Consider the following 27,812-nt stretch of genomic DNA (forward strand, 5'->3'; position numbering starts at 1 on the left):
TAGAATACTATAATGTTATGGCCACATTGATGTTTATAGCTGCTCAATTCACAAAGGCTAAGCTATGAAACCAACCTAGGTGACCTTCAACAGATGAATGGATAAAGAAAATGTGGTACATATACACAATGGAATATAACTCAACCATAAAGAAGAAATTATGAAATTATGGCATTTTTTGTTCAATGGATGGAACTGGAGACTACCATGCTAAGTGAAATAAGCCAATCCCATAAAACCAAAGGCCAAATGTCCTCTCTTTGACATGCAGATGCTGACTCACAATGGTGGAGGGGGGGAGAAGTGGAGGTTCACTGTATTGGACAGAGTGGAGTTGGGGGAAAGGAAGGGGTATGGGAATGGGAAAGACAGTAGAATGATTTGGGCATAGCTTTCTATGTTCATATGTGAATATACAACCAGTGTAACTTCACATCATGTACAACCACAAAAATGGGAAGTTGTACTTCATAAACATATGATGTCAAAATACTTTTTACTATCATGTATAACTAAAAAGAATAAACAAAAATATTTAAAAAAAAAAACTTGCTTTCTTCACTTGCCTCAGCATTTCTCAGTTATTTTATTTTCAATACTGGGGGAAGGAGGGCCCATTCCTGATATCCAAGACCAGTATCAAAACCATTGGCTTTGTCCATCCAAGGGAGATGTAGAAGAGGTGTAGCCAGCCAGGGTAAGATGCTGAGTGAGAAGTCATGGATAGGTCCAGATCAAAGGAGCATGGAGAAGTCCTCCACTGAGGTCAAGTTCCAAGTTGATGAAAGTGCTCATTGTAAGATATGAAAAATGACAAATCCCCAAATAATGTGGCCAGGGAAGAGGGAGTGAAGAAGAAGGCAACACATTGATAACATTGATTCTTTCCCAATACATCCTTTTCCAATGACAGGACAATCCCTGGGAAGAAAGCAAACTTCACCAGATGGCAAGACAATCCCTGGGAAGGAGATATGCATCAAGCCTAAAACAGCAATCTCTGGGAGGAAACCAAAGCAGTAATCTTTCCCCAAATAAATCCTTTCCCAGTGACAGTACAATGGAACCCTGAAGTGAAAGAGATAAGCACTGAATGATGACCCCAGACCCTCCATTATTCCCCAAAGAAAACCATTGCCCAGTAAAAACAGATTTCAAATTCTCACAAATCTGTTTCCTGAATGCCCAAACTGACACACTTTATCATGAATTAAGTCACCTTTCAGTGCAGCCTATATAAGCACAGATTCCCCCTTTGGCCAGTAGCTTATTTCATCAGGAAAGTGGGTCCACCAGATGCAAAACTCCACTGCTGAATAAAGGCTTTGCTGATCCATAACATTCTGTGCTAACACTCACACAAGTAGAGGACCCAATCAGATAGTCACTTCTGTACTCATGCATCTAAGTGGGGGATCCAATAAACCAACTAAAATGGATGCATGGTGAGGCACCAATGAACAACAGAAGAACATGGACAATAGAGAAGATAAGAAAAGGAGGAGGGCTGGGGATGTGGCTCAAGCAGTAGCATGCTCGCCTGGCATGCATGCGACCCAGGTTTGATCCTCAGCACCACATACAAAGATGTTGTGTCCGCCGAAAACTAAAAAAATAAATATTAAAAAATTCTCTCCTCTCTCTCTCTCTCTTAAAAAAAAAAAAAAAAGGAGGAAATCCAGAGACTATCAAAAACGATCCAAACCTTGTGGCTCTGGAGCCCCCTCTCTTCAGAGAAGTCTATTTCTACAGTTTGCAATAATCCTCTGTGTCCTGTTCAATTCTTTGCTGAACAGCAACGAGTCCAAGACCCCTAGACAGTAACACATACAGATCACTAGTGTTCTCTGGAAGGGCCATAACTGGAGTGGAGTGAGGTTAGGAGAGATGTTGAGATGAAAAGTGTAATGGAAACTATTTTCATTTGATCCATGGGGGCAGTGCACATTTTGGTTTGCATTTGTATTCACAAATGTTTGGTGAAAAAAAGTCTCGTTTATTATGGTCCTACCTCTCTCCTACCATTTTGAAATTCTAATCAAGGATCTCTGTACCCACTAAAAAAAAATTGTTTTTGGAAAAAAAAAAAAAAACAACATTCATCTCACAATGCACTGATCTGTGTTGCCTAGTTAATCACTGTCCATACAAGATACAAGGAAATGTAACCAGGATCACTTTGTTTTGAGTATAAACCTTGTTGCCAGACCTCAGGAGGCTTGATTTTTATTTATGTATTTATTTTTAGTACTAGCCATAAAACCCAAGGGTGCTTAACCACTGAGCCACAACCCTGGCCCCTTTTATGTTGAGACAAGTTCTCCCTAAATTGCTTAGGGCCTTGCTGAGGCTGGCTTTGAACTTTTGATTCTCCTGTCTCAACCTCCCCAGCCGCTGGGATTACAGGCATGCGCTATCACGCTGGGCTCAGGTGGCTTATTTTTTAAAACTGACATGTTTTTTTCTTCTTTCCCTTCTCCTTCTAACATAAGGGAAACAAGACTAACATTTTCCAGTCCCAGGCTAAGCTATTATGCCCTTCACTGGAAAAGTGTCATTGCCCCCAAGAACAAAGAAAACTCCAAACCTAAGAACTCAAGCTCAAGGACACCCAGTGGCTGTTCACTAATTATATCTACTGATAATGAAGCCAGATTTAAAGTTAGGTAGTCAGTATAGTTAGATAAATCGGGTCTAATACCGAGTGAAATCTAAAATGGAGGCCGTGCTGAGAATGATTCCAGGAAACGCAGGACAACTCATGGAATGTTAATGAAGTCCTGAAAAGGCCCTAGGCCAAAGTCCATCCCAAAGAAGTGTTAATGAAGTCCTTCCTGCTCAGACTACTTCTTTGGCCCACCTGTTTCCCACCCCTCGGGCCTTCCCACCTACATTCCATTACTGAAAGAACTATAAAATGGGGAGACAACAGCCCTTCCACGGATTCCACCTCTTGGGTCCCCTTCTTCCTCCAGGAGAAGTCTTTTCTGCTGTCCTTTAATAAACTTCTAATTTCTACTCTGACCTTGCCTCCACGTGCTTCTTTGGTGTTATTCTTCAATATTGGGGAAGCAAGGACTCCTCACCGGTCAACAGCAGTAACAATAATATTTGGATCCCAGCCCTTAAATGTTGCTCTTTAAAGCCCTGGGCTCCCGCAGGCAGAGGGGATCACAGCCTCTGGCACAGTAGTTCACTGTGTTTCGCCAGCAAAACAAAAAACTTTTTTTTCCCCTCAAACCTGTCCTCCTTTTTGGACTGGTAATGGGGACAAGGATCATGCTTTAGATAACAGAAAGAGTACTCCATAATATTCCTTCTGCACCTTCTCATTGTATTATCCCTCAGAAAGGTCAATCAATATTTTGACTCCTATCAACATCTGTTAACTTTATTACAAAAATTTTCAAAGAAAGAAATAAAAACCATGAGGTACATTTAATTGGGAACTGCCTTAGTACAAACTTAACAGTCAGATAGACAACCATCTGGCGCCACGGTTTTGGCGCCAGCGTTGTTCCGTAAAGCCCTGCCCCACTGCGCCTCTAGCCCCATTTCGGGATTTTCCGGGGCCTGGTCTCGCCAAACCCCGGGAGACAGGGGCGCACATACGGTGGACGGAAAAGGCACCGACTTTCTGTCATGCGCACTACGGCCGGCGCGCTTTCCTCTCTCCCTCCTCCACCACCCACCGGGAGAACTGGTCATGCGCAGTGAGTATGCCCTGGGCTCGCGCGCTTCGCCGCGCCGCCGTGCGCATGAGCGGAGCTGCAGGCCAGAGCGGAAGTGGGAACTGCTGCGGGGAGGCGGGGCTGCGGAGCTGTCCGAGGGGTGGGCGAGAGGCGGTCATGGCGCCCTCCGGGCGTCTCGTGATTCCTCTGACAGTGTTGGTGCTGTTGCTTTGGGGGCTTCCGTGGATCCACGGGCGGCGGAGTGACGTGCGTGTCATCACGGACGAGAACTGGAGGGAGTTGCTGGAAGGAGAATGGATGATAGAATTGTGAGTGTGGAGCGTTTGTCCCGCGACGCCGGCAGGGGTCCCTCCGATCCCGCACACCCGACCTCATTCACTCTTCCTCTGGCAGGCCGCAGCTTTCCCCGGACTTCGCCTTCTAGTCGCCGAGTGGGCGCCCCAACTCCTCAGGATCCCCAGCTCCTCCCGGGAGCTGCCGCTGACTTGGTCGCATTCCTCCTGGTTTCCTACCTGGGAATATTAAGTTTCTTCTGCGCTCTGCTCCCGTGTTTCTTTTCTAGTGCTGTGGTGCGCCAAAGGACTTGTGCTCTTAACTTTTCTTCCTGGCTTTGAGATTGGGATTCGGACTGGATGGGGTGGAGGTGGCCTCAGACTTGTTCCCGTATAATATTGTTTTAGAATGATCCTTTACAGATGGGCGTTTAGACTTATTTTCGCTAAGCTTCGCAGAAGAGGATATTGAGCACAATCTCTGGCTTTATGTTTATCCTCAAGAATTATCCATTTGTGTGTTGGAATTTGGGACTTTTGTTTCATATGCTAAGTTGAAATAAGGTTATTTTAAAATATTCGTGCCCTCCTTCACACATTCTCTTTCTGCAAGTCATTTTTTTCATTGTGCATTCGAAATGTAGTGAATCCTTGAGTTGTGACTCCTAGACCTTTGTAAGTGATATTGCATTGAAAGATAAAATTATTACTGGGATTATTATAAACTCTTTTAAGAGCGCTAGCTTGCGGTAGTTTGAAGGAATTCATGTGTCTTGTGTGGTGGTTCTACTTTCAAGTCCTTTCTGCTGCTGTAGGAAATAACTGTCTTTGTTTTAGATGCTAAATTTTTTGATGATGGTGATATAATTTCAGTGGTATAACTAATTCTGGCCCAAAGCATCATTATTGTTTGAATATTGTCTGTATACTGGACACTACTAAGCACCTTTAAATACATTATCATATTTAATTTCCTAATGATAGTTAGTATTGTCCCATTATACAGAAGAGAAACAGATGCCTAAGTACCTTAATTGGCCTGTCCAGATATTGCTATACTGGCTTTCTTTGGACCTCCAAAAACATGCAGTAATTGTTAGAACACCTGCTTCTTTAACAAGGCTTAGATATTTTCCTGGATCATGGATGAAGAGTTACCAGTTAAGGAGACAAGTGGGGGTGGACATCCGGAAAGGACATTGGAGAAGACAGAGTCAGTAACTTTTGAATCATAAAAAATAAGAACAAAAATAAGATAGGGAAAGTATTTAGTATGCGTATAATCTGCAGCATGGTTGAAGGAGTTATCAGGCACTGTTGAAGCTGTGGAGGAGAGGAAGTATAACCAATGGCAGCATTTGTTTTTTCCATCAGTAGCTTGTTTTAGATTTGGGCCTGTAAAATATTTAATGTTAAACAGGATGTTAAGCAGTAGTGATTATGAGTTTATATGCAAAATACAGTCAAATATTACTTCAGGACATTTTTAATTCATTTGGTCTAACTGTAAATATAGCATCAGAAGAGGTATTAAGGAGAAAATAATGAACAAATTCATTGATGATGAGCTAAATTCAAATTAGAGCATCTATTAGAAATTATAGGATAGTGTTTTCCTTCTTTATCCTTGGCTAAAGATCCTAAGGTTCAAGAAGTCTTTAAAAAAAACACAGGATGCAACACATTGGAAAAAAGAAAGGATTGCTGGACAAGGTGGCACACACCTGTCATCCTAGCCCCTCAAGAGGCTGAAGCAAGAAGATCACAAGTTAGCCTCAGCAACCTAGTGAGACATTGTCTCAAATTAAGGAAAGGCTGGGGATTGTGGCCCAGTGGTTGAGTGCCCCTAGGTTCAGTCCTTGGTACCAAAATAAATAAATAAATAAATAAATAGGATTTAGTAGTCTGCTTTTAATTACAAGTAAATTATTTTCATTTACTCTATTTCTGATCAGAAGTTGTTATAGAGACGTTTTCATTATAACTTACTGTTAAGGAGTTTGAGATATATATAAAATACTAGTTTGTTTTATTCTACAGTGCTTATTTTGGGAATTTTTCCTAAAACAATCAAGAAAACATGAATACAGACACTGTATTTTTGTTTTTAAACATGTATAGGCTTCATTTGTTCTGGTTCCATAAGCTGAGGCAAATTGCAATCTACAATAAAGTAGAAAAGCAAAATTCTAGGGAGAAATTAGGACCTGGGAAGATTATGAATGCCATTAAAATGCTAGTCTGGTTGGCCATAGAATTTGTAAAACCAGGGTCCTGGAAAATGGTGGCCAAAAAATATTTGCTTAGTCTGCTTAGTATTTGGGGATTAGGTTTTGAAATAATATTTTTACATAAAAACACAGGTGTCTAGCTCCTTTTAATATGATTAGCCTTTCTTCCTGGAACAGCTATTTCTGTGGCAATCCTGCTGCATAGTAGTAGCTGCCTTAAGTTGGAACTTGTGTTTCCTCATTCACCATAGCCCAAAGTACTTTCTATTTTTCCAACACCTTGCATTTGACTCTGCACTATAAAATTGTTAAAATGGTAAACTTAAAAAAAAAAAAAGTCTCTAGCTTTCTGGTGGCTATATTGTAGTAGAAAAATCCAAGGGTTTTTGAAGAGTTGTTATTCATGTGAAAAAGCCCTTGTGTCTTTAAAAATTTATTCTCAGGGTTGCTTTATTATGGAAGGTTATGATCCTTAATTCATATTTCTTAGTATCCAGATTGTTAGGCCCACAGAACTGTTTTCATATGCATAAAATTAACTACTTTGTTATTTTCAGTTTTTAGTATAAAATATTCTTCATGAATTTTATGTTTAAAGTATTTTTCATAATTTTTTTCAATCCAAACATGAGTGATCATGAGAGCACTTAAGTTTTTGTTTTTAAACTTTATTTTAGTTATGCACCGTGGTGTCCTGCTTGTCAAAATCTTCAACCAGAATGGGAAAGTTTTGCTGAATGGGGAGAAGATCTTGAGGTTAATGTTGCAAAAGTAGATGTCACAGAGCAGACAGGTACAGTAAGTCTGGTTGGTTTTGTTTTTTTTGCCACTTGTGTTGAAATCTATTCTATTTTCCACATTAGATGCTCTTAACCTTTCATTACATTTTGAAAACAATGTTCTGCTTCTAGTTAAATTAGTCCACAGCTAGTTAAAACCCACTTGACTTATCATCTCTCTGTTGGGGGCTCAGCATGCAGTGACTGCAAAAAGCAGATTGGCTGGTTGTGTGTACAACTCATTCCTTGTTTGTTGCTCTAAGGGACTTTTGAGATATCTTTCTCTCCCTATTCCTGCCCATATAATTTTCTCTTATCTTTTTTGTGTTCCATTCTACTAGCATGTAAGGTTTCTTTGAGAAGTCTTAGAACACCGTGGTCCAAGTAGACATTGGCCAAGTCATCATTTGCAATTTACCAAGCTTCAAAATAAGGGCATGTTTCTTTCAAAGTCAAAGTCACATTCTCTGATTTGACTCTAAAATTGAATTTCAGATTTAATACATATGATTTGAGAATGTGGGCTGTTAGTTACAAAGTCATAAGGTAGTAGAGCCAAATACACTCTTGTCTTGGTCCCCTGCACAAGAGGTGGATCTCATCCTTGATGCTTCTGTTTTGACCAGCCTCAATCTTATTCTTGGTGGTCACAATAAACCTGTGTTCCTGGTTGTGCTGTCCCAAATGGCAATAATAGGATAACTTATTAATTTATTGATAATTTACCTACTGCAGCTCTCAAGAGTTGTATTTCTGGTTTAATCACACAATCTTTTGAGATATGTAATATACCATAGTACAGATAAGAAAACAGGTTAATTCTTGGCAGTGCTTGACACATGGTTAATAGCAAATGTTATCTGTAATTGTTATTGCCTGTCTTATGAAAGAGTCATAGTTTTCCATTTTTATCAAAAATATCAACTGCCTTTTTTCGCAAATATCAGGTGTGATTTGATCTGAGACCTAAGACATTGTATTTTCCCTGGACTCATCATTAGTAGTTTTAATCATACATTAGTGTAATTGACCAATTGCTTACACAAATGTCTTCAATATTCAAGCTTGGCAAACTTTTAAATTGAGCTATTATGCAGTAATGTGTTTTCTAAAGTTGCTTTAAGTGCATAATTTATATTAGGCATGATTTCCATATTCGTAATAGTATTTAAATAATTTAGAGTCACCTTATCCTTAGTGATTGTCCAATATAAAACCCGCTGTATGTTCTTTATCATTTGTAGGACTGAGTGGACGGTTTATCATAACTGCTCTTCCTACTATTTATCAGTAAGTATTTGAAGATTCTCAGTTATTGAGAAGGATGCATTATAGTGTAATCAGAATAGTAGGCCTCTCTTGGATCATTTTTGAAGAGCTGAGGTAATCTCATTCAGCAAGTATTTTAGCTCATTTTGCTTTTATCATACCGTAAGTTCCTTTAGACAGGCAAATGATCCATGAAGCAGTCCTTGTTAGAGATTTGGAATTGTTTGGAACATGATGCTCATGTGAAATTTTGTGATCCTGTTCAGCTCAGGAAATGATTGTAAGACCAGAGTGCTAGTAAATCCTTTGGGAAATAGGGTGAAAGGGAGAACTTGCTGTTTGCTGGAGCAGTTCCTGGAGAACACGGAGTTTAAATGAAATCTTGGAAGTAGAATTGTCAAGAGTGCAGGGTAAGCATTTCATTCTGTGGACGTTCTCATAAACAGGAGTGTGTTATTTTAAAAAAGTAGCTAAACTTGGGGGGAAAGTAGTGGGTGATAGGGTAGTGTTAAGTCAGAAGGAACAAGACAGTATAGTCTGCAATATCAGGTCTTTTAGTTTGATTTTATTGATATTCTAATCTGGAGATGGGAAATCTCAAATCTACCTACTCTGTACCTTAATGTCGTTTAGGTGGTCGGCTAAATATTAAGAGGTACTTCTCATTTAAAATTTCGAAGACAAGGTGGCAATTCTGTTGGGTGTGGTGGTGCGTGCTTATAATCCCAGTGACTCAGGAGACTAAGACAGGCGAATCAGCATTTTGCAAGACCCTGTCTCGATATAAAAAATAAAAAGGGTTAGAGATGTAGTAAGTAGTAGAGCACCCCTGGGTTCAATCCCCAGTTCTGCAAAAAGGAACAACAATAGAAAAACAAATGGGAAGTTCCTTGTGTATGTCTGTATCTTGTTTTTCCTTGTCCATTTTTTTTAAACTTTTTTTTTTTTTAAAGTCAGCCATCCTCCCTTTGTATCTATTTTTTTTCTGTATCCCATAAGTACTTCTGTCCCTCCCTTTTCACTCATTTCTTTTCCTCACATGCCCCTTAATTGGCTATAATCAGTATTCCTATTTCTTTTTTACTTCTCAATACCTCTGAACTGGTCTGGAATTTCCTGCCCTTTTTCTCTTAGCCATGGCATTTACCTTGCCTTTTTCTCTAATTTCTGCCTGTTGCAATCTTACCCATCCTTCAAAGAACAGTTTGCTTTCTATTAAAACTTTTGTGTTTTTGAGTGGGAGCTTCTTTGTGGTCTTTTTATCTGGATGGATAAAGAATCTCTTAACCCTGTGGTAGGTAGTGGGGAACTATTGAGTTTTTGCACTTGAGGATGCATTAAGACTGGAGAACATTTAGGACTATTTGACAGAATACCATACATACATTGGGAATGGGAAGGAGGATGTAGATGGAAGGACCAGTGCAAAATTGCCTTTAAGTAGAATCACTGAAGTCCCTGGGAGGAAAGCACTGTCCCAGATGCTCTCTGTAATTTAAAACAGGATGGCAGAAATGATGACCATGATGGAAAATACCAGGGGAAACCAAAAAAAACAACTTTAAACTTACAGTTTAAAAATAGCTAATAATTTTTATGTTTTAGGCACTATTTTAGTAACTTTTTATATGGCAATTCCTTTAAAATAAAAATAATTTTCTAAGATTTTTCTGCTTACTGTGCTTCATAATAACTTTCATACTTGGAAGAGTAACAACAAAATCTTAAGGTTTATGATTGTATTTGGGCTGTGATATCATCAGTAATAATTTAATATGCTGCTTCTGCATTCCTAATGCTTTTGAATATTAGGATTGTTTAAAATAAGGTGAGGAAATAGTGGAAACATACAAAATTTATTTCCTTTTGCTACTAATATTTAATCCTGATCTTTAGTTGTAAAGATGGTGAATTTAGGCGCTATCAGGGTCCAAGGACTAAGAAGGACTTCATCAACTTTATAAGCGAAAAAGAGTGGAAGAATATTGAACCTGTTTCATCATGGTTTGGTCCAGGTTCTGTTCTGTAAGTACAAGGGATTTTTCTCTTATTTACTTCAGAATTAATTGAAAGAGATAATTATATTTCATATAAATAAATATATGTACATAGTTTGTTTCTTGGACTCTTAAGGCATATTTAGATTCATTATGTATTTGATATTTTTACTTAGATCTTGTAAATCAAACAAATAACCTTGGTGCTTATTAAACTAGGTGGAGCTATTCTGCAAAATTAAGCTTAGTCCTTTTTAAGAAATATTTTTAGATGCTTAGATTGATATGTGTCATTAAAAACTTAATAGTGCCCCAAAGACTGGACAGTGTAATTGGACATGTGGTAATTTGAAAGACTCAAACATTTACCTGCATATTTTATCTTTAAATTTCTTGATTATTCTGCCCATCTGATTTGTATAAATAGTTGTTTGAACAATAACTAATGGTATGATTAATCCCTGAGCTAAAATTTAGTTGGGAGATAGATACCAGTTAGGATTGGGAGTGGCAAGCATATTTCTTACTACATTGTTGGAGTACAAGGCCTCACTGGTCATTCGAGAGATTTGGGAATGGTGAGGTTTGTGGAGGTCATCAGTGTTCTCTTCTTATTCTGGTCTCCTCAACATACTTGCTCTTGGGAGATGGGGTATTGGATCACCAACCATCAGAGAAAAAATGCTTTGGGTTCTGGGAGTGGGGGAAAAGTCTACTCTAAGCAGTATTTTGAAATTGAAGTGTGTCTTTTCCTTTTGTGCTTCCAAATTATTCTTTTTTGGTGGGGGGTGCTATTGGGGATTGAACTCAGGGGCATTCAACCACTGAGTCACATCCCCACCCCTATTCTGTATTTTATTTAGAGATAGAGTCTCACTGAGTTGCTTAGCACCTTGCTTTTTGCTGAGGCTGGCTTTGAACTCAAGATCCTCCTGTCAGCTTCCTGAGCTGCTGGAATTATAGGCATGTACCATGACACCTGGCCAGATTATTCTTTAGTTGTCAGAACTTCTCACTGAACCACCATGTCCAGTGCAATTGTGGAACCTAGTATTCCTGATATAGTTTAATTAGTGCAGACAACCGTGAGGTCACACAGAAATTTTAGCTCCTTGTTATTTGTGCTTGTGTATTTTTCCCCCCATATTGGGGATTGAACCCAGGGGCTGTCTGCCACTAAGCTAATCCCCAACTGATTTTATTTTTATTTTGAGACTGGGTCTTGCTAAATTGCTGAAGTTAGCCTCGAACTTGTGATCCTCCTGTCTTAGCCTCCCAAGTCTCTGGGGTTATAGGCCTGCACTGCTACACCTAGCTTCCCACTTGGCCTATTAAACAATGGAACTTAGTAACTGATTTTTGTTCTTTAAACTTCTTAAGTGAATCTTACCTTTTTCTGGTAGAAAAAGCAGTTGTTTGTAAGTTTCTGTTGAATCCTAAAGGTAGCAGGCTGTGCTTTTATTATTTGGAGACTGCGTACAGGGGGCACTGCAAGTGTAAGGTTGGCAGTTTCAACTGGCATTGAATTAAGCCATCCTTTCACTTGTGTGTGAAAAAGCCCTTGGCAACACCAACTTCTGCTTTTTGCTAGAGGGAATATTTTTGGAAACCCACAAACCCTTCTTTTTGAAGCATTTTTTTTAAACTGCCCATCTAAACTACCTGCATTTAATTATGTAAAAATAATTATTTTTACTTATGATGGTTTATTTCTTACATAGTCATTTATGTATTATTGGAAGTTGTCAAACTGTGCTATTATAAATTTTAATTTTTGATATAATAAGAGAAGTAATTTTGTTTTGGAGGTGCTGGGGATAAAATCCAGGGTCTTGTATGTGCTGGGCAAGTAGTCTGCCACTGTGTTACATCCCTGGAGAGAGGTGATTTTTAATTGGGAAAAATCATCTTAACAAGTGTTCCCGTTGTTCTGTGCTCATGTTTTGAAGTATTTTAAGGGTGAATAAGAATTGCCATTTCCATCTGATTTAATAGAGCTCAGAGTCAGTTGGTCAGTATTTTGAGAAACCATCAGATGAAAGTTAAAAGTGAATATTGAACTGGAAGCAGTTGTGCACACCTGTAATCCCTGCTACTTGGGAGGCTAAGACAGGAGGATCACAAGTTTGGGACCAGCTTCAGCAGTTTAGTGAGACCTTGTCTCAAAAGAAAAAGGGATAGGGGATGTAGTGCAGCATTAGAGTGCTTATTACCTAGGCATATGCAAGGCCCCGGGTTTAATCCCTAATACTGGGGGAAGAAAAAAGGAAAAGTAAAAGCCATCATCAAAATTATAAATAGAAAAAAAAAGAAATTACCAAGTATTTTGTTTATGAGATGATTAGATGGTGACAGCAATTTAGAAACTTACTTTTTCTGAGCAAAAAACCTTATTACAGTCACAAAGAGAGTGAGTGAGTGATTACTTTACAGTAGCAGTAATATCTGTTGTTGGGAAATTATGGAGTAGAAATAGAAAATATAGACAATGTTGTGTATCTTACTCAGTTTTCGAATCTCTTTTTTTTTTTAATTTTAGGATGAGTAGTATGTCAGCACTCTTTCGGCTGTCTATGTACATCAGGGTATGTATTAAAATATTTCTATTGTAAACTGTCATGTTTTTAAACAAACAATTTTTAGTTCATTTTTTTTTCCTTTTGATTTCAGACTTGCCACAACTATTTTATTGAAGACCTTGGGTTACCAGTTTGGGGATCTTACACACTTTTTGCTTTAGCAACTCTGCTTTCAGGACTGTTATTAGGACTTGTGAGTACTTCATTTTTAGAGCACTAAAAAGAAAATATTTTAAAATGATACATTTGCATTAGTTGTATTATATGTTATGATTCTATTTATTTTTACAGTGTATGATATTTGTGGCAGATTGCCTTTGTCCTTCAAAACGGCACAAACCACAGCCATACCCTTTAAGTAAGTATATTTTAACATTTTTTTGTTTGTTTGTTTATTTTTTGCTGTGCAAATCCAGGGCCTAGCACATGCTAATAAACACTCTTTACCTCTGAGCAATATCCCCAGCCCTAAAATGTTTATATTTGTATTCACTATAATTCCATTTGTTCCTGTAAACACAATTACACACTTAATAGGTTCCTGGTCAGCTTTGGTTCCTAAGTTTGGTCCCTAAGTTCCTACGTGGTCTCTATCAGTTGTGATATAAATGAAGGGGGAGGAAATGTGTACTTGGTGTGAGAGTGTGCTTTAGAACATTGTTATTTTCTTGACTCATAGAGAATTTCAATATTGCATTTAGCTTGTAGCTATTTAATGACATTGATCTGATATCAGTGTATTTGAATACTTCATGTTACTCATGGATCTGTTTCAGTATACCTGAGTCCAAATTCAATTTTTAGGTGAATATACTTCACTGTTAAAGTCATTCATTATGATAGTGACCATATTTGAAGATTTTTCTTTGTTTCAGCCAAATTTCATTCTTTTGGTAGAATATTGGAAAATGCAATTCCTGTAGCTGATTTGGATGGGCATTGACCTGAACTATATTGTAAAATGAATTTATATTATTCAAAGTATTTCTTGCTGCCTGTTGTAATACAAATACTTCTTAATCTTTTATTTTTGATCTTGGAAAATTTTGCTGGTGGTCGAAGCCCTCATACTTTCAGTTAGTAAAGAACTTGGACTTTGTTATCTATTGGCTTTTCAGCAACTTGTTAGTTGACTGTTCAGGTGATATGGTTCCCATTTTTTGGTTGAGGAAAATAAGGTTCAGAGAGATGAAGGATTTCCCCCAAAGTCACACAGAAATGACAGAGGTGAGTGCAGACTTAAATCAAACTTGTGACCATCATGGTATTGCCTGCATGTTGCTGCCTTTTTGACTTAGGATTTATTGAGGTCAAAACTCCTGAAATGAAATCAGTGGATATTTCATTTACAGTGATGTACCTATCCTTTGTACATAGTTGTATTGACAGTGAAAGGGGCAGTTATGGAAGAAATAATAATTTTATATGCCAGGGACTTCTGATCTGCAGGGGGAAATGTTAAGCACAGATTATTTAAAAAGATAAATTCATTGTCAGGTTTAAGGTTTTTGAAGTGAAATGAATATAATATGTTCATTCACCAATTCTATTATTAGTTTTATTGATTACTATTCTCTATTTTTATTCTGACAGCTGTTAGAAAATCTGTAGGTAGATAGGGTGCAACTGACTTTAGATCCCATAAATGTACCAAAGTTCATGCTGAATCATATTACGTAGACTGAATCATTTTTGGGACAGTTGCCAGATTCTCATCCCCATCAAAGTCATCTGCTGACAGAGTGCTCTGGTAGTCTGCATAGATTAATTTCTGTATCTGGGACCATAAGTATTGGAGTCAGAGTTGTTTTATTAATTGGAGCAAACTTGAAGGCATATACTCACCGGGAGAACTTGTTTAAAAAGATTGTTGGTCCCTGCCCTGGTTTTTGGAATCAAGTTCTGTGATGAAGCTGGGAATTTGTATTTCTGATAAATTCTCGGAGAAGTTAATGCTGCTGGTCTGAAGACTACTCTTTGAAAAATTCTGTCTTGCAGAAAATGGCTACCAATAGGAAGCTGTGTAGGTCCTTGCCCATGAAAGAACTTGTATTGACATACAAACTCTTTAAAAAAAATAGTGACTCTGGTAGGCTCCCTTCTATGGAATAAACTGTGAGATATGTACTTGGTATACATTTAAGGAGGTAAGTGTTCTCAAGAGGACAGTATACTGAATAAGTGTAATTTTAAAAATTTTCTGAGATGAACCAAAGGAAATGGCAGAGATGATACTTTTAGGAAGTTACAAGGAAAATAATTTTTTAGAAATTTAAAAAAATGACAACTAATTCATATCAAACTATTTAAGTTTTTTTTTCTACTAATGTCCATAGTAAAAAGTTATTAGAAAAACTTATGCCTTAAAATATATTTTAATCTGGAGAGATTAAAAAGTATAAAGTAATGGGTTTTCTAAATATCTTTTCAAATCATTTAAAAAGATAGGTTTGGGATACATTATCCTGATGATGCATAATAAGTGCTTAATCTTCACTGTGCATAGGCTTAGGTAATTTGTTTTCCTTTATTGAGATAATTGATAAATATTAATCTAGACTTTAATGTGATGATGCCCCTTCTGGAGAATGCCACGTGATTTGAGTTGTTTTCCAGTGTAAGTGTTTGTCTAAGATTTTGAGTTGCTCAGGGGGAAAAAAAAGCCACTCAGTATACCTATTGGTCATGTAGCAAGAAAGTCCAAGGACAGAATTGACTGGATCCTTGGGACCCAGATGATGTTATTAAGGTGCTGTGTGTTTCTTAGTAGTTCAATTCTCCATATCTTGTTCCAGTCTCAGCTTGGTTCTGTGTAGTAAGTAGCACAAGATGATCAAAGAAAGCCATCACTCACAATCATGGAGGAAGAAGGAAACCCACTTTCTTCCATACTCACCTAACTTTTAGAGAAATCCTGGTGCATTCCACTTGTAAAGAGCTTGCTTGGAAGAGTGGCTGTAAACCATGGTTTCTCAAGCTTGACAGTACTTTTCCACTTTGAGCAGATGATTTTTAATTGTGATGGACTACCTTTTGTACATTGTTGGATGTTCAACAGTATCTCTGTAGTTGCTAATTTCCCTGCCCAGCTCCCCTCCCCAAGTGTGACAACCAGAGATATCTCCATACATTACAAATTGTTCCTTGAGGGACAGTATCATTCTTGGTGGAAACCTCTGTTATGAACTGTAGTACTTACTGGAACCATGTAAGATGTGATGTAGCACAATGGTCTATTAACCCAGCATAGAAAGGGCAGACCAAATAATAGGTTGTTTATGATTAGGAATTTCTTGCTGTACTTAATAATCCTCCCCCTGGTTCTGGTTGCCTAGGATTCTACTTATTTGCTCTACTTATTAATCCTCCCCCTGGTTCTGGGTTGCCTAGAATTCTCAGCAGTCTAGGATGAGTGAACATAATAAAACTGAGGCCTAATTTCATCTTAGTAATGTGGTGTGCTCTGAGCTTAACTAGCAATTGGCTCTGTAACAAATAGCAAGTGTGTATGTGCACATACTTAAATATTCATTAACTGTACACTTAAATGTGTATATTTTATTGTTTGTAATTATACCTTAATAAGATGATGAAGGGAAGGCACATTTGGAAGGGAAAGCACATCTTGTCTACAAAATGTACAAGAATATGATTTAAAAAAAGAAAATATATATATATATATTTAGTTGTAGTTGTACACAATACCTTTATTTTATTTATTTTAATGTGGTGCTGAGGATCTAACCCAGCACCTTACACATCCTAGGTAAGCGCTCTACCACTGAGCCACAACCCCATAAAGAATATGATCTTTAACTGTAAATTTGTGATTGATTCCCCCCCACCCCCCACCCCCGGAACCCAAACAGGATAGTGTTGAAGTTTTAGTATGCTTATATACCAAAATATTAATAGTGAATTAATATAAGATCTATTTAATGCAGTATATTTTCTTAAAATTTCCACATTCACAGTATTAGTGCCTATTGATTACTTTCAGTTCAGTTTATAAATAGATGGGTAATTAGAAAGAATTTGGCATGTAAAATGGATTTTTCTACTAGTGTTTATAATCTTCACTGTTTTCCTAATAATTTATTCCTTTTGGAAATCCAGATGTAAATAAATGCTAAAGCAGTCACAGGCATATGAATTATTGTATATTGATTTCTCTGGTCCTTGTCTTTAAGAAAAGTCATTACCAGAATTTTCTCAACCTTTGAAAAAAGTGGAGGAGGAACAAGAGGCTGATGAAGAAGATGTTTCAGAAGAGGAAGCTGAAAGTAAAGAAGGAACAAACAAAGACTTTTCACAGAATGCTATAAGACAACGCTCTGTGGGTCCATCATTGTCCACTGATAAATCCTAGTTAATTTTTGTGGATATCTTAATATCATGATTTTAAAAAAACTGAGGTTTGATCATTTGTTTTTATGTGAACTGTGACTTGCTTATGTATTACAGGGTTCAATCCAGATTGTTGGATTGAACAGTTTTCATTAAGAAAATAAAAGCAGGTATAAAAGTTTATAATATGATTTAAGAACATTATGGTTGTTTAATTAATGTTTAATTTAAAAAAATCTGGTGCCAAGCAATAAGATTTGTACATGTTTGTTTAATAACAACCTGTTTCAGTCTGAATTGAAAAAATTACATTTTCCAAAGTTTGCATTATTGGGGTATTTAAGATTAGAGAAAAAGATTTCTCATTTGGTATGATTTTTCTCAGTTTCACTGTGTGAAAAAAAAAAGAACATATTTTCCATAAGTGGGAACTTTTTGCCCATTGTCTTGAGAAACACATATTTCAGTGATAATTCTGTGGTCTTTTAGAGACATAGTTCAAAATTTCCTCATATTTTAAAAATTATGCAACTAATAAAAAACTACCTTGCTTTAATTATACTTTTCTGCAGATTATATACAGAATATGCTACTGATTGAGGGAGTTTTTATAAGTGTAGGTATTCTCTTGATTCCTAATAAGGTCAATTGCTTTTTTGGTTGTTATTCCTTTGGTCACTGTATGGTTTGTATTTTTTAATTTCCCATCTCAAATTGGATAATATGAACAGTATCACTGTTACATTTACTGTTGGTAAATAGTACTTTTTTGTTTCAAATTGAAGTTTACTAAGAGAAATCCGTCAAACTGAACTATATTGATAATTTAAAATTTTAGTCATTTAGTCCAGATTTTACATTATTATTGTTGAGACTTGTCTTGAATATTTTGATTTTGTTCTTTTTCTTTTTTCTTTTTGTTATTAATGTAAAGGTGGACATTCCTGATTTTCATTTGAGATAGAAAAACTTTGGTATTTTATACTTGGGAAGTGCAAAGCTTAATTTGATATAAAATAAAGTTTGCTTTCTACTCAGGAAAAAACATCTTCTCCTGTATATTTTCAGAGTATCTTTGTCCTATGTTCAGAAAATTAATTGATTTTGTAGTTAGTTTCTGCTTGGTGTTTTAAAATTTTAACATTTTTATGCTTTTTAAAAGATAAACTTCATATTCTATTGTTCTTGACTGCTATTCTGTGGTATTTCTCAGGTGGAAGTCAGCAAGAGGAATACATAGTTTTCACCTTACATCAAGTAGAGGGTTTATTGGAGGGTTGTATAACAAGAATAGGAACACCCATAAATACTCAGAATGAATAATTCAGCCATTTTGTAATAGATTATTTCTGTAAAATCGTCAATTTTAAGGTTCTCTTTCTGTGTGAATTCATTACACTTGCAGTATCTTTAGTGTTCAAGTTTTATTTAAAGGCTTCTCTTCAAATATTAAATATGCTGCCATTGAATGGTCTGGATATGTAATTTGTGATGCCTTAGAAAAAATTTCTAAGCACAAAATAAATTTTTCTAAGCACTTCATTAAACCTGAAGACCAGTATGATTTCTAGTTGCACATTTCAAAGTATGCTTAATTTCTTTGTATTTAACAATGTTTAAGATGAATTGCTGTGCGTTGCTGTATATGTACTTTATATGTGCAATCAAAGGCTGGGTTCTTTTTCTGTTATTTGACATGATTGAAGAAAATGATGCTTCTTAATCATTCTTTTTTTAGCATTCTTGTATCTGACATTGTCAGATTTTTAACTAGAAAATGTGATGACAGAAAACTAAATGTAGGCAAACAGGTAGGGTCTTGATATTTCCATAAACATATGATCTCAGTTGTTGAAGATTGTCACTGTAGAAATCTGAATGCTTTTCTGTTGATACTACAGGCTTCCAAAACCTATATGAAGTCATTGACAAGTGGTTCAGGAGTGAGTAATGTGCAGTGCCAATGATATCCTGGCTCACTCACTCCATAATCATTCAGCTTTACCACTGAAGTATCATATAATCTGGTCTCTAGAGAAAATGCAGTATTCTTCCACATATTGCCTAGTGTTTATTGGTAAAACTAAAAAAAGAGTCTTAATGAAGATTCCCGAGTGTATATCAATATTATAATTTGGATAAGATGTGTTACCCTGACAGTCATGGTTAGATTCTGAAAGATGTAACTTAAATGGTGAATTAATTCATTTGATGGATTAATGATTTGAAAGGACTACTGTGCTGGGTAGTAACTATGGGCAGGTGCGGTGTGGCTAGAGGAACTGAGTCACTGGGGGCAAGTCTTTGAGGATTGTGTTGTCCCCTGGCTCTTCCCTTGCTTTCTGCTTCTACGCCGCCATGTCCTGAGATGCTTTCTTCTGTCATGGCATTTCACCTGACTTTATGCCTAGAGCAATGGATTTGGCCTATGATGGACTGAAATCTCTGACCTGAAAATAAACTTTTTCTCCTCTAGGTTATTCTTGTCAGATATTTTAATCACACTACTAAAAAGAAATTGACTAACAATTAAATACCCATACCAACAAAGAGTACTTTATGGAGTTTTGTTTTTCTTTATTAATTCAGTTAGCCCTAACAACTATCACATGTCTTTCGGGAGAACAGGCTCACAGATATGGTAGAAATAGGTAGAATTTGAATCCCGTTCTGATTCCAAATCTTGACCTTTCCCTAAGAGCATGAGAACTCAGCAATCTATTTTTCTCTCAAATCTATCATACTGTAGCAACAAATGCTATTCAGAAATACCATAATTATTCAGTATTTGTAGTTTTATGATGGTGGTTACCTGCATAAAGTTACTACAGTAAATGATGGTTTTGATAGTTTTTTTCTCAACTTGTGTCCTCAAGCTAATGCATAAAGGCATAGTTCTTGACTTGAATATGATGAGGTAAACATTTTTGAATGAACCTTTTAACTCATTAGGAAAGTTTGTAAGGTAGAATTTTTTATTCTCAAAGTTTATAAGGTAGAACTGCTTTTGATTTGAAATTTTACAAGATAATGTGAGTTGGAATTTAAATGAAAAGTCTTCATGATTATGTAATTCTAAATAAAAATTTGTATTGAAAATTTTGCAGATTTAGATAAGTTGATATTACATATCAAGCACCTTTTTTATTTGAAATAACAAAACTAGAGCAACAATGTAAGTTTGAAGTTTGGTAGTATGTAAGTCAAGTTATATACATGAATAAGTCTAACATTCTATTTAAAAATAGTTTCATTCATTTACTGAAAATGGTAGTAGTATTTTGGCCATTAATGAAATAAGCTTATATCTCCTTTCTACCCAGTTAGCCATGACATTTCTTTTAAACCTATTTTCATAGTTACTACAACTCAACCTTATTCTGTATTGGAAGTGAAAAAATGAGAAATGATGATGTAAGAAATGATGAAAGAAGTTTGATTGATCTAAAACATAATCGAGTCATAATTTTAAATTCAATGGAAATATACCTCATTTTGAAGAATAACTTAAGCAAAGTCAGTTTTGCTGTTGCTTTTGTGTGTTCTTCAAAACGTTCCTGGCTTCAGTGTTTTTAGCAAAACATATTAAAATATTACTAGTAGGCAGGATGCTAGGAACTTGGATTTAATAGCTCAGGTACTTAGGAAGATTCAACTTAATGCCACCTGGGCATTCCTAAGAAACTTCCCTTAAACTTTGGATGTCTTTCTTTTTCCCCAGAATGAAATTATTTATTTCTTGGAAATTTTATTTTTGTAGTACTGGGGATTAAACTCAGAGTGCTATACCACTGAGCTACATCACCAGCCCCTTTGCCTTATTTTTGAGACATGGAATCTTGTTAAGCTTCCCAGCCTGGTCTTGAATCTTCTGCTTGTATTTATTCTCATACCATTAAATCACTGAACTAATGTCACATCCTTCACAGAAGAAGCCATCTCCCTCCATCCATATACTTCAGGAGAAGCTGGCTCCTTTCTGGCCTACTGGGCTTTAGTTTCTATTATGAAGACACAGGCTACCGATACTGTAATAGAAATACTCAATAGATTTGAGATATTGTGGGCTTCTTAAAAAGGCCCTGGGATGGGGCAAAGAAAATGAGGCTTAGATAATAGTGAAATTTGGTATTACCTGAATGTGACACATAGAATTTTGTGTCTATCCTGTAGCCTGGGGATGAAGCCAATAAGCAGGAGGGCAGAGCCAGAATAATCTTGTAAAAGGAAAGCTAGCAAGCCCTGGCATAGCACAGCTTACCTCTGGACATCTTGAGATACTAAATTACCTAATCATTTTGAGTAAGACTCTTCAGTTACTTGAAACTAAAATGTGAACATAGCTATCACCTCTCTGGACTTTGTAAACAATGGTGTCTTGATTTACCTTAACCTGGTTCAGTTTCATGTCTATTTCATTATCTGAGAATACTTCAAGCCATGCTTTACATCTCACTGGGTCATTCCAAGATCAGGAGAAAAAAATTAACTCATGGGCCAAGTCAGACATGTCCTGCACTCATACTGGGTAATGGAAGGTTAAATGAATATAGTTTGGGGAACTTTTTTGAATTGTTTTTAATTTATAACACTAATGTCCCATAATCATGAGAAATCTGAGAAGCAAAAATATTGTGTGTTGTGTTCAAGTGTAGCTGTTCTGTGTGAAATCAGGATAAAAGACTTGTTCAGCTTTTAAAATCCTTGTATGTTTAGATTTTAATGCATTGTGACCAAATTTCTTATGTATGTATCATTTTAGACAATAACTTCAGTCTTCTGAGAGTGGGAGCAATACAGGTTTGAAGATGCTGAGAAGGCTTTGTTATTTTTTCCTTGTAGGGAGGAAGAAGGAAATGGTGGGGTATGTTTATGTCATCTGGAATGGTTGTTGATTTAATGTTTATGCAAGTGGATTCTAGTTGAACAACCCTAATGCCAAGTACTCTGTAACTTGCATTATAACTTAAATAATTTTTGAAGTCTTATTTTGCAAACTTGTCAAGAATGATTACTTTTTTAAATGTTTTTTTTTTCAAGCTCCTTGTCAATGCATGCTTGCTTGAATCTTATGCTTGGCACTATGAACAGAAGGACCAGTTGGATATACTGAGGTTCTGTAATTTTTTTTTTTTAAATGTTGGTTATAAAACAGTAACAAGAAGTGCCCAAGTTCATGAAGATCATAGTATCTTGGCACTATGTAGCACTTAATAAATATATGTTGAATGTACTTTTTCATTTAGCTATGTTTACCACTGATCTTGAGTTACAAAGAAAGCCCTGATTCTGCTGGTTGTACCGTGTTATTTTATTAATAACATTCTGCATGATTCCTATGAATTTGCCTTATTTTTAATGTGAAGTATTGTGAAAACACTATATTCCTGCTTTATGGATACAAGAGTATTTTACCTTTGATCCTTAACTTTAAGTGGATAAGGATGACTGACTGGTATTGGTTGCTAATATTACTTATGGTGATATAAATATTTACTTGAATATAATAAATATATATTATATTCAAGTAAATTTAGGAAATCCAGGTACAAAGGTAATATTATTTGGAGCCTGGCTTAAGGTGCATTGATTTGGATCCTTGTTTATGACAGGAAAAATTTGGGGTTAGGGTTTTAATGTGAAACTAAATAGTCATTCAAAGCTATAGTTCTGAGAACGGAATATTTACTTTGATTAGGGTAAGTTCAGTAGTGTTCAGATAAATGAGAAAGTTCTGGAATAATAAAATTATTTGCACCTTTAGCTTCATGGGCAACTTTCCTAGAATACTAATGCCTTGTGAATGAAGATGGCTGAATGATAAAGTTGCTAATAACAGGGACAATAAGCCACGTGGGTACAGATGGTTTCATTCTTGATTATCCCCTTTGTGGCATAATATGAAATATATATATATATATATATATTTGGTTTCTGACCCTGGTTCTTGAGATAATTCCTAAATCATGTAATTTCCTTAGTGATAGGATGATAGGGCCATCTTTTATTATGGAGGTTCCGTTATACAGGTAGAATGGATTAACCATCTTTTGTTATAATATCTTTCTTGGTACCTAATACAAGAGCTTCTTAGACATGTGGCATCCCTGTAATGAGTAGTGAATGTCTTTTTTGTTTATTAGTGAGATGAGTGGTGGCTGAAAAATCCCAGCTAGGATGAGGGCTGGTTGCCAAAGGAACCAACTGTGTGTTTAGAAGGTGGAGACTTAAAGTTTCACTTCTTTGGAAGAAAACAGAAGCTGGAGATTGAGTTCAGTCACCCATGCCAGTGATTTAATCCATTCTACCTGTATAATGGAACCTTCATTAAAAAAACTCAATAACTTTCTCCATGGTCAGCTTTATTTTCAAGATTATATTTTGTCGTCTTTGCCTGAAACTCATGTCTTCCACGTGGTCTAGACGGTTGGTGATACCTTCCATGGAATTTTTAATTTGGTTTATTGTCTCCTTCATTTTGAGGTTTTCTACTTGACTCCCCTTGCCCCTAGAATCTCTATTGAAAATACTTCTTGTAGTTTCTCCATGATTTCACTCCTTAAATCCCCCTGTGCCTTGCAGATCAGTTTAACTATGTACATTCAAATGTCCTTCTCTGACATTTCTTCCACTGTGGCATCCATGGATTCTGTTATTGAAGTGTCTTGATTTGCTTGGGGTGATTTTTTTTTTCTTCATGTTGTTTGTGTGCCTACCCATCTAACAGTATTGGTCTGAGGCTGTAGAGTTTCTACCTTGTGGACTTACTGTGTTCCCAAAGGTTCCTGGCTCGGAGTTACAAACCAAAGGAATGCAGTCTTTTCAAAGAAATAATATCAGAGAATTCTCCAAACCTAAAGAATGAAATGGAAAATCATATACAGGAGACATATAGGACCCCAAATATACAGTTATAGAAGACCCACACCATGGCACATTATTATGAAAGTGCCTAATGTACAGAATAAGGATAAATTTTAAAGGCTGCCAGAGAAAAATGACAGGTCACAATTTAGAAGGAAACCAGTTCTTATCGCAGCAGATTTCTCAATCAAGACCCTCAAAGCTAGGAGGTCTTGGAATAATATATATCAAACTCTGAAATGAAATGGATTCCAGCCAAGAATATTTATCCTGCTTAATTCTGAACTAAGCTTCAGAATTGATGAAATAAAAATCTTTCATGATAAAAGAATTTACAAGTAGAAAGCCTGCACTAAAAACATACTCAATAAGATATTTCATGAAGAAGAATGAAAAAGAAACATGAAAACCAGCAAAAGGAGTAAATACACTAGAATAATAGTCAATCAAAGGAGAAACTAATTCAAATTTAAAATGAAAAAGTGACAGGGAATAAAATCATTTCTCAATAATTATATAGAATGTAAATGGCTGAAACTCATTAATCAAAAGACACAACAAATTGGGTTAAAATCCAATACCCAACAATATACTTTTTCCAAGAGACTCAGCTCATAGGTAAAGATATCCACAGATAGATGTTAAAAAGGTGAGGAAAAACATTCATGTGGATCTCATAAGCAGGGGTTTCTATTCTAAAATCAGAAAAAGTGGATTTCAAGTCAAAGTTAATCAGAAGGGACAAAGAAGGACCTTTCATCCTGCTTAAGGGCATTTTACATCAATAAGATAACAATCGTAAATATTTATTCCCTAAACAATAGAGCATCTCTGTATATCAAATAATCCCTTCTCAATTTCAAGAATCAAATAGACCACAACACAATTAATACTTGGTGACTTTTAACATGCCTCCCTCACCACTGGATATATCCTCCAAACAAAAACTAAAGAAGCTATAGAACTAAAAAGTACAATTGATAATTTAGACTTAAAAGACATGGAATATTTCATCCATCAATGTCTAAATACACCTTTGCAGCATAAGGATCCTCTTCTAAAATAGACCATAACTTAGGCCACAAAACAACTCTTAGCAAATAAAAAAAAAAAAAATGGAGATAATACCTTGCGTTCTGTCAGATAATAATGGAATGAAATTAGAAATCAACAATAAAATAAAAAGTAGAAAGAAACACCTAGAGACTAAATAATTTGCTATTGAATGAACAATGGATAGCAGAAGAAAATAGGGATGAAATAAAAATCTACTTTATAAATGAGAATAGTGACACAACATATCGATCTCTTGAACACTATAAAGGCAGTGCTCAGAGGAAAGTTCATTGCATTGAGCTCATTCATTAAAAGAATAGGAAATAAATAACATTACATTTTGAAACCCTAGAAAAAGAACAATTCAACTCCAAAAGCAATAGAAGACAGGAAATAATTAAAATCAGAGCTGAAATCAATTAAATTGAAACAATTTTAAAAATTTTTGGTTCTTTGAGAAATCAAGTAAAATTGATAAACCCTTAGCCAAGCTAACCAAGAGAAAAAGAAAAATCAATTAAATTGAAACAATTTAAAAATTTTGGTTCTTTGAGAAAAAGAAAACTCAAACTACTAAAACTCTAGATGAAAAAACAAATATCACAACAGACACTAATGAATACAGACGATAAACTATTTTCAAAATTTATACTCTAATAAAATAGAAAATCTTGAAGATGTTCTTAAATTTCTAAAGATGTATGACCTGTACAAATTGAATCAGGAGGACATAGAAAATTTAAACATCAATTTCAAGCAATAAAATTGAAGATGCTATCAAAAGCCTAACAACAAAGAAAAGCCCAGGGCCAGATGGAATCTCAACTGAATTCTACCAGGCCTTCAAAGAAGAACTAATACCAATCCTCCTCAAATTATTCCATGAAATAGGAAAGAGGGAACCCTTCCAAACTCATTCTATGACGCTAATATCACCCTGATACCAAAACCAAACAAAGACACATCAAGGAAAGAAAACTTCTGACTAATATCCCTGATGAACATAGATGCAAAAATTCTGAACAAAATACTGGCAAATCACATACAAAAATCTATTAAAAAGGGCTGGGGTTGTGGCTTAGCAGTAGAGTGCTTGTCCTGCACATGTGAGGTTCTGGGTTCAATCCTCAGCACCGCATAAAAATAAATAAAGGTATTGTGTCTATAACTTTAAAAATATTAAAAGAAATACTAAAAAGATAGTGTGTTCCCCCTTGTTTTTAGTCTCTTTGGAGTGGGCAGCAGGTGGACACTCTGCCCAGGCTTAAGGAGGCCGTGCAAGAGGTAAGGAAGTGAAGTCTGGATGCTTCTTAGCAGGTGGCCTTTGGCCTCATTCCTCTCTCCTGTTGGGGATCTGTGGGAGCACAAGGACAGATATCCTCAATTGGAATCCTCCTGCCCATATGTCAGATTGGTAGTGTCACTGCAAGGAAGGTGGGGGAGGCAAATGTGGTGGGGCAGCTTGGTGTGTGATCAGTCCCTGGGTCACCTTGAGAAGGCTCATGGGGCTCAGGTGGGCCAGTTGGTTCTTAGGCAACATTGGTAAGTTGATCTCTTTCTGGGTATGTAATGCATGGAGAAGTTAATTGTCTGGTCCCTGAGGTGGAGAAAAATAGCCCCTGCTCTCCCTGACAGTCCAGCTGACATTGCATGTGTTTTTATTGCTTTGAACAGCTGCATCTAGCCCCAGAGCATCCGCCCTCCATTCATCATCATTCCAGGGGGCACATGCTGATGAGTGGTGACCTACCACAGTGTTCCCTCCAGCTTCCACATTCCTTCCCTGAAATCTTTACTTTCTCTTTTCTTCCCCTGTTCCTTTTCTTTCTTGGCCCATTTTCTTTTTCCAGTTTGGTTAAACTCCTTGCTCATCTTTGGCACCAGCTGTCCTGAGGTCTTGCAGGTTTTACTGAGGCCCAACTCACCTGCCAGGATGCAGCCTTTCTAACAGGGAAAGCGCTGGGCTAGCCAGGAGACTCCCTTCAGTTGATAAGGGCATAGATGAATTCTTTTTTTTGTTTTGTTTTGTTTAATTTTTTGGAAGAGTGGTCAGATCTGATGTGTTGGATCGCCAGTCATGAATCTGTCCTAGGAATCCAGTAACAGAAATGTTCTGGCTCTTGATGTCTGGGCTACAATATTCTACAATAGTTTTGCAAGATATTACCATTGGGAAAGCTGAGGAAGTTTCCATGGGATCTCTTTTATTTTTTTAAGCTGCATGTGAATTTTCCAAGCCCTACTGCGGTGAGTCCTGCTGCTGTGCCCGTGTCCTTACCTCCGAGGATCTGCTGTTTGCCTGGAGAGCTGGTAAGAAGTCCAAAATGTTGCCCTCTGGCTGCGAGAGGCTCCGCCCCGCCTCTCCTGTCATAAAAGTTCTAACAAGCATGTTTAACTTAACAAATTCTAAAGTTATTAACTTTTTAACTATCTTTCAAATCATATGCTATTAATTTTTTTTTAGTTTATTATATTTTAACCCCACAATATAGATATTATTGTTGTTGCCTTATGCAGCTAATATTAGTTTAGGTTTTCCTATGTATTTTTCATTTATTTTGCTCACCTATGTTTCTTGTACCATGGGCCTCTTTGGCCCCATTTAATATTTTCCTAGAGCAGATCCTCTGAAGTTTAGAAGCCAATTATGAACTAACTTCTTCCTATGCGATCTGCCTTCTTTCCTTCAGATGCTGTTAGGATCTGTCCTTTGTTTTCTAAAGTGT

General features: G+C 36.4%; 1 protein-coding gene and 1 non-coding gene across 4 annotated transcripts; both read left to right on the plus strand.

Moving 5' to 3' along the window:
• Positions 1-3,789: 3,789 nt before the first annotated feature.
• Tmx1 (thioredoxin related transmembrane protein 1) lies at positions 3,790-27,554 on the plus strand. Of its 3 annotated transcripts, none has more exons than XM_058584528.1 (8): positions 3,790-4,000; positions 6,873-6,988; positions 8,219-8,264; positions 10,140-10,268; positions 12,780-12,825; positions 12,911-13,012; positions 13,111-13,177; positions 27,304-27,554. In XM_058584528.1, the coding sequence occupies exons 1-8, from the start codon at positions 3,849-3,851 to the stop codon at positions 27,537-27,539; spliced, it is 894 nt and encodes a 297-aa protein (XP_058440511.1). In that variant the 5' UTR covers positions 3,790-3,848; the 3' UTR covers positions 27,540-27,554. The 3 variants fall into 3 exon arrangements, with proteins under 3 accessions (XP_058440511.1, XP_046317345.1, XP_058440512.1); XM_046461389.2 differs by lacking the exon at positions 27,304-27,554 and adding an exon at positions 17,010-19,641 and having other exon boundaries at positions 3,794-4,000; XM_058584529.1 differs by lacking the exon at positions 3,790-4,000 and adding an exon at positions 4,897-5,177.
• Positions 7,117-7,254, plus strand: LOC124104890 (small nucleolar RNA SNORA70). Its single transcript, XR_006855566.1, has one exon. It is a non-coding gene; the product is annotated as a small nucleolar RNA SNORA70 (small nucleolar RNA).
• Positions 27,555-27,812: the final 258 nt, after the last annotated feature.

Source organism: Marmota monax, unplaced genomic scaffold, assembly GCF_021218885.2.
Source record: "Marmota monax isolate L192 unplaced genomic scaffold, Marmota_monax_Labrador192_F-V1.1 WCK01_AAM20220418_F8-fsc00001, whole genome shotgun sequence".
NCBI classification, from domain to species: Eukaryota; Metazoa; Chordata; class Mammalia; order Rodentia; family Sciuridae; genus Marmota; species Marmota monax.

What these genes read in the sequence shown, in the direction of transcription:
- Tmx1 (XM_058584528.1), top strand. Translation starts at nt 3,849, where the DNA reads ATGGCGCCCTCCGGGCGTCTCGTGATTCCTCTGACAGTGTTGGTGCTG. An exon ending in TTTGGTCCAGGTTCTGTTCT is followed by an intron (nt 10,269 to 12,779) that starts GTAAGTACAAGG and finishes TTTTAATTTTAG; the next exon opens with GATGAGTAGTATGTCAGCAC. An exon ending in CAGGACTGTTATTAGGACTT is followed by an intron (nt 13,013 to 13,110) that starts GTGAGTACTTCA and finishes TTATTTTTACAG; the next exon opens with TGTATGATATTTGTGGCAGA.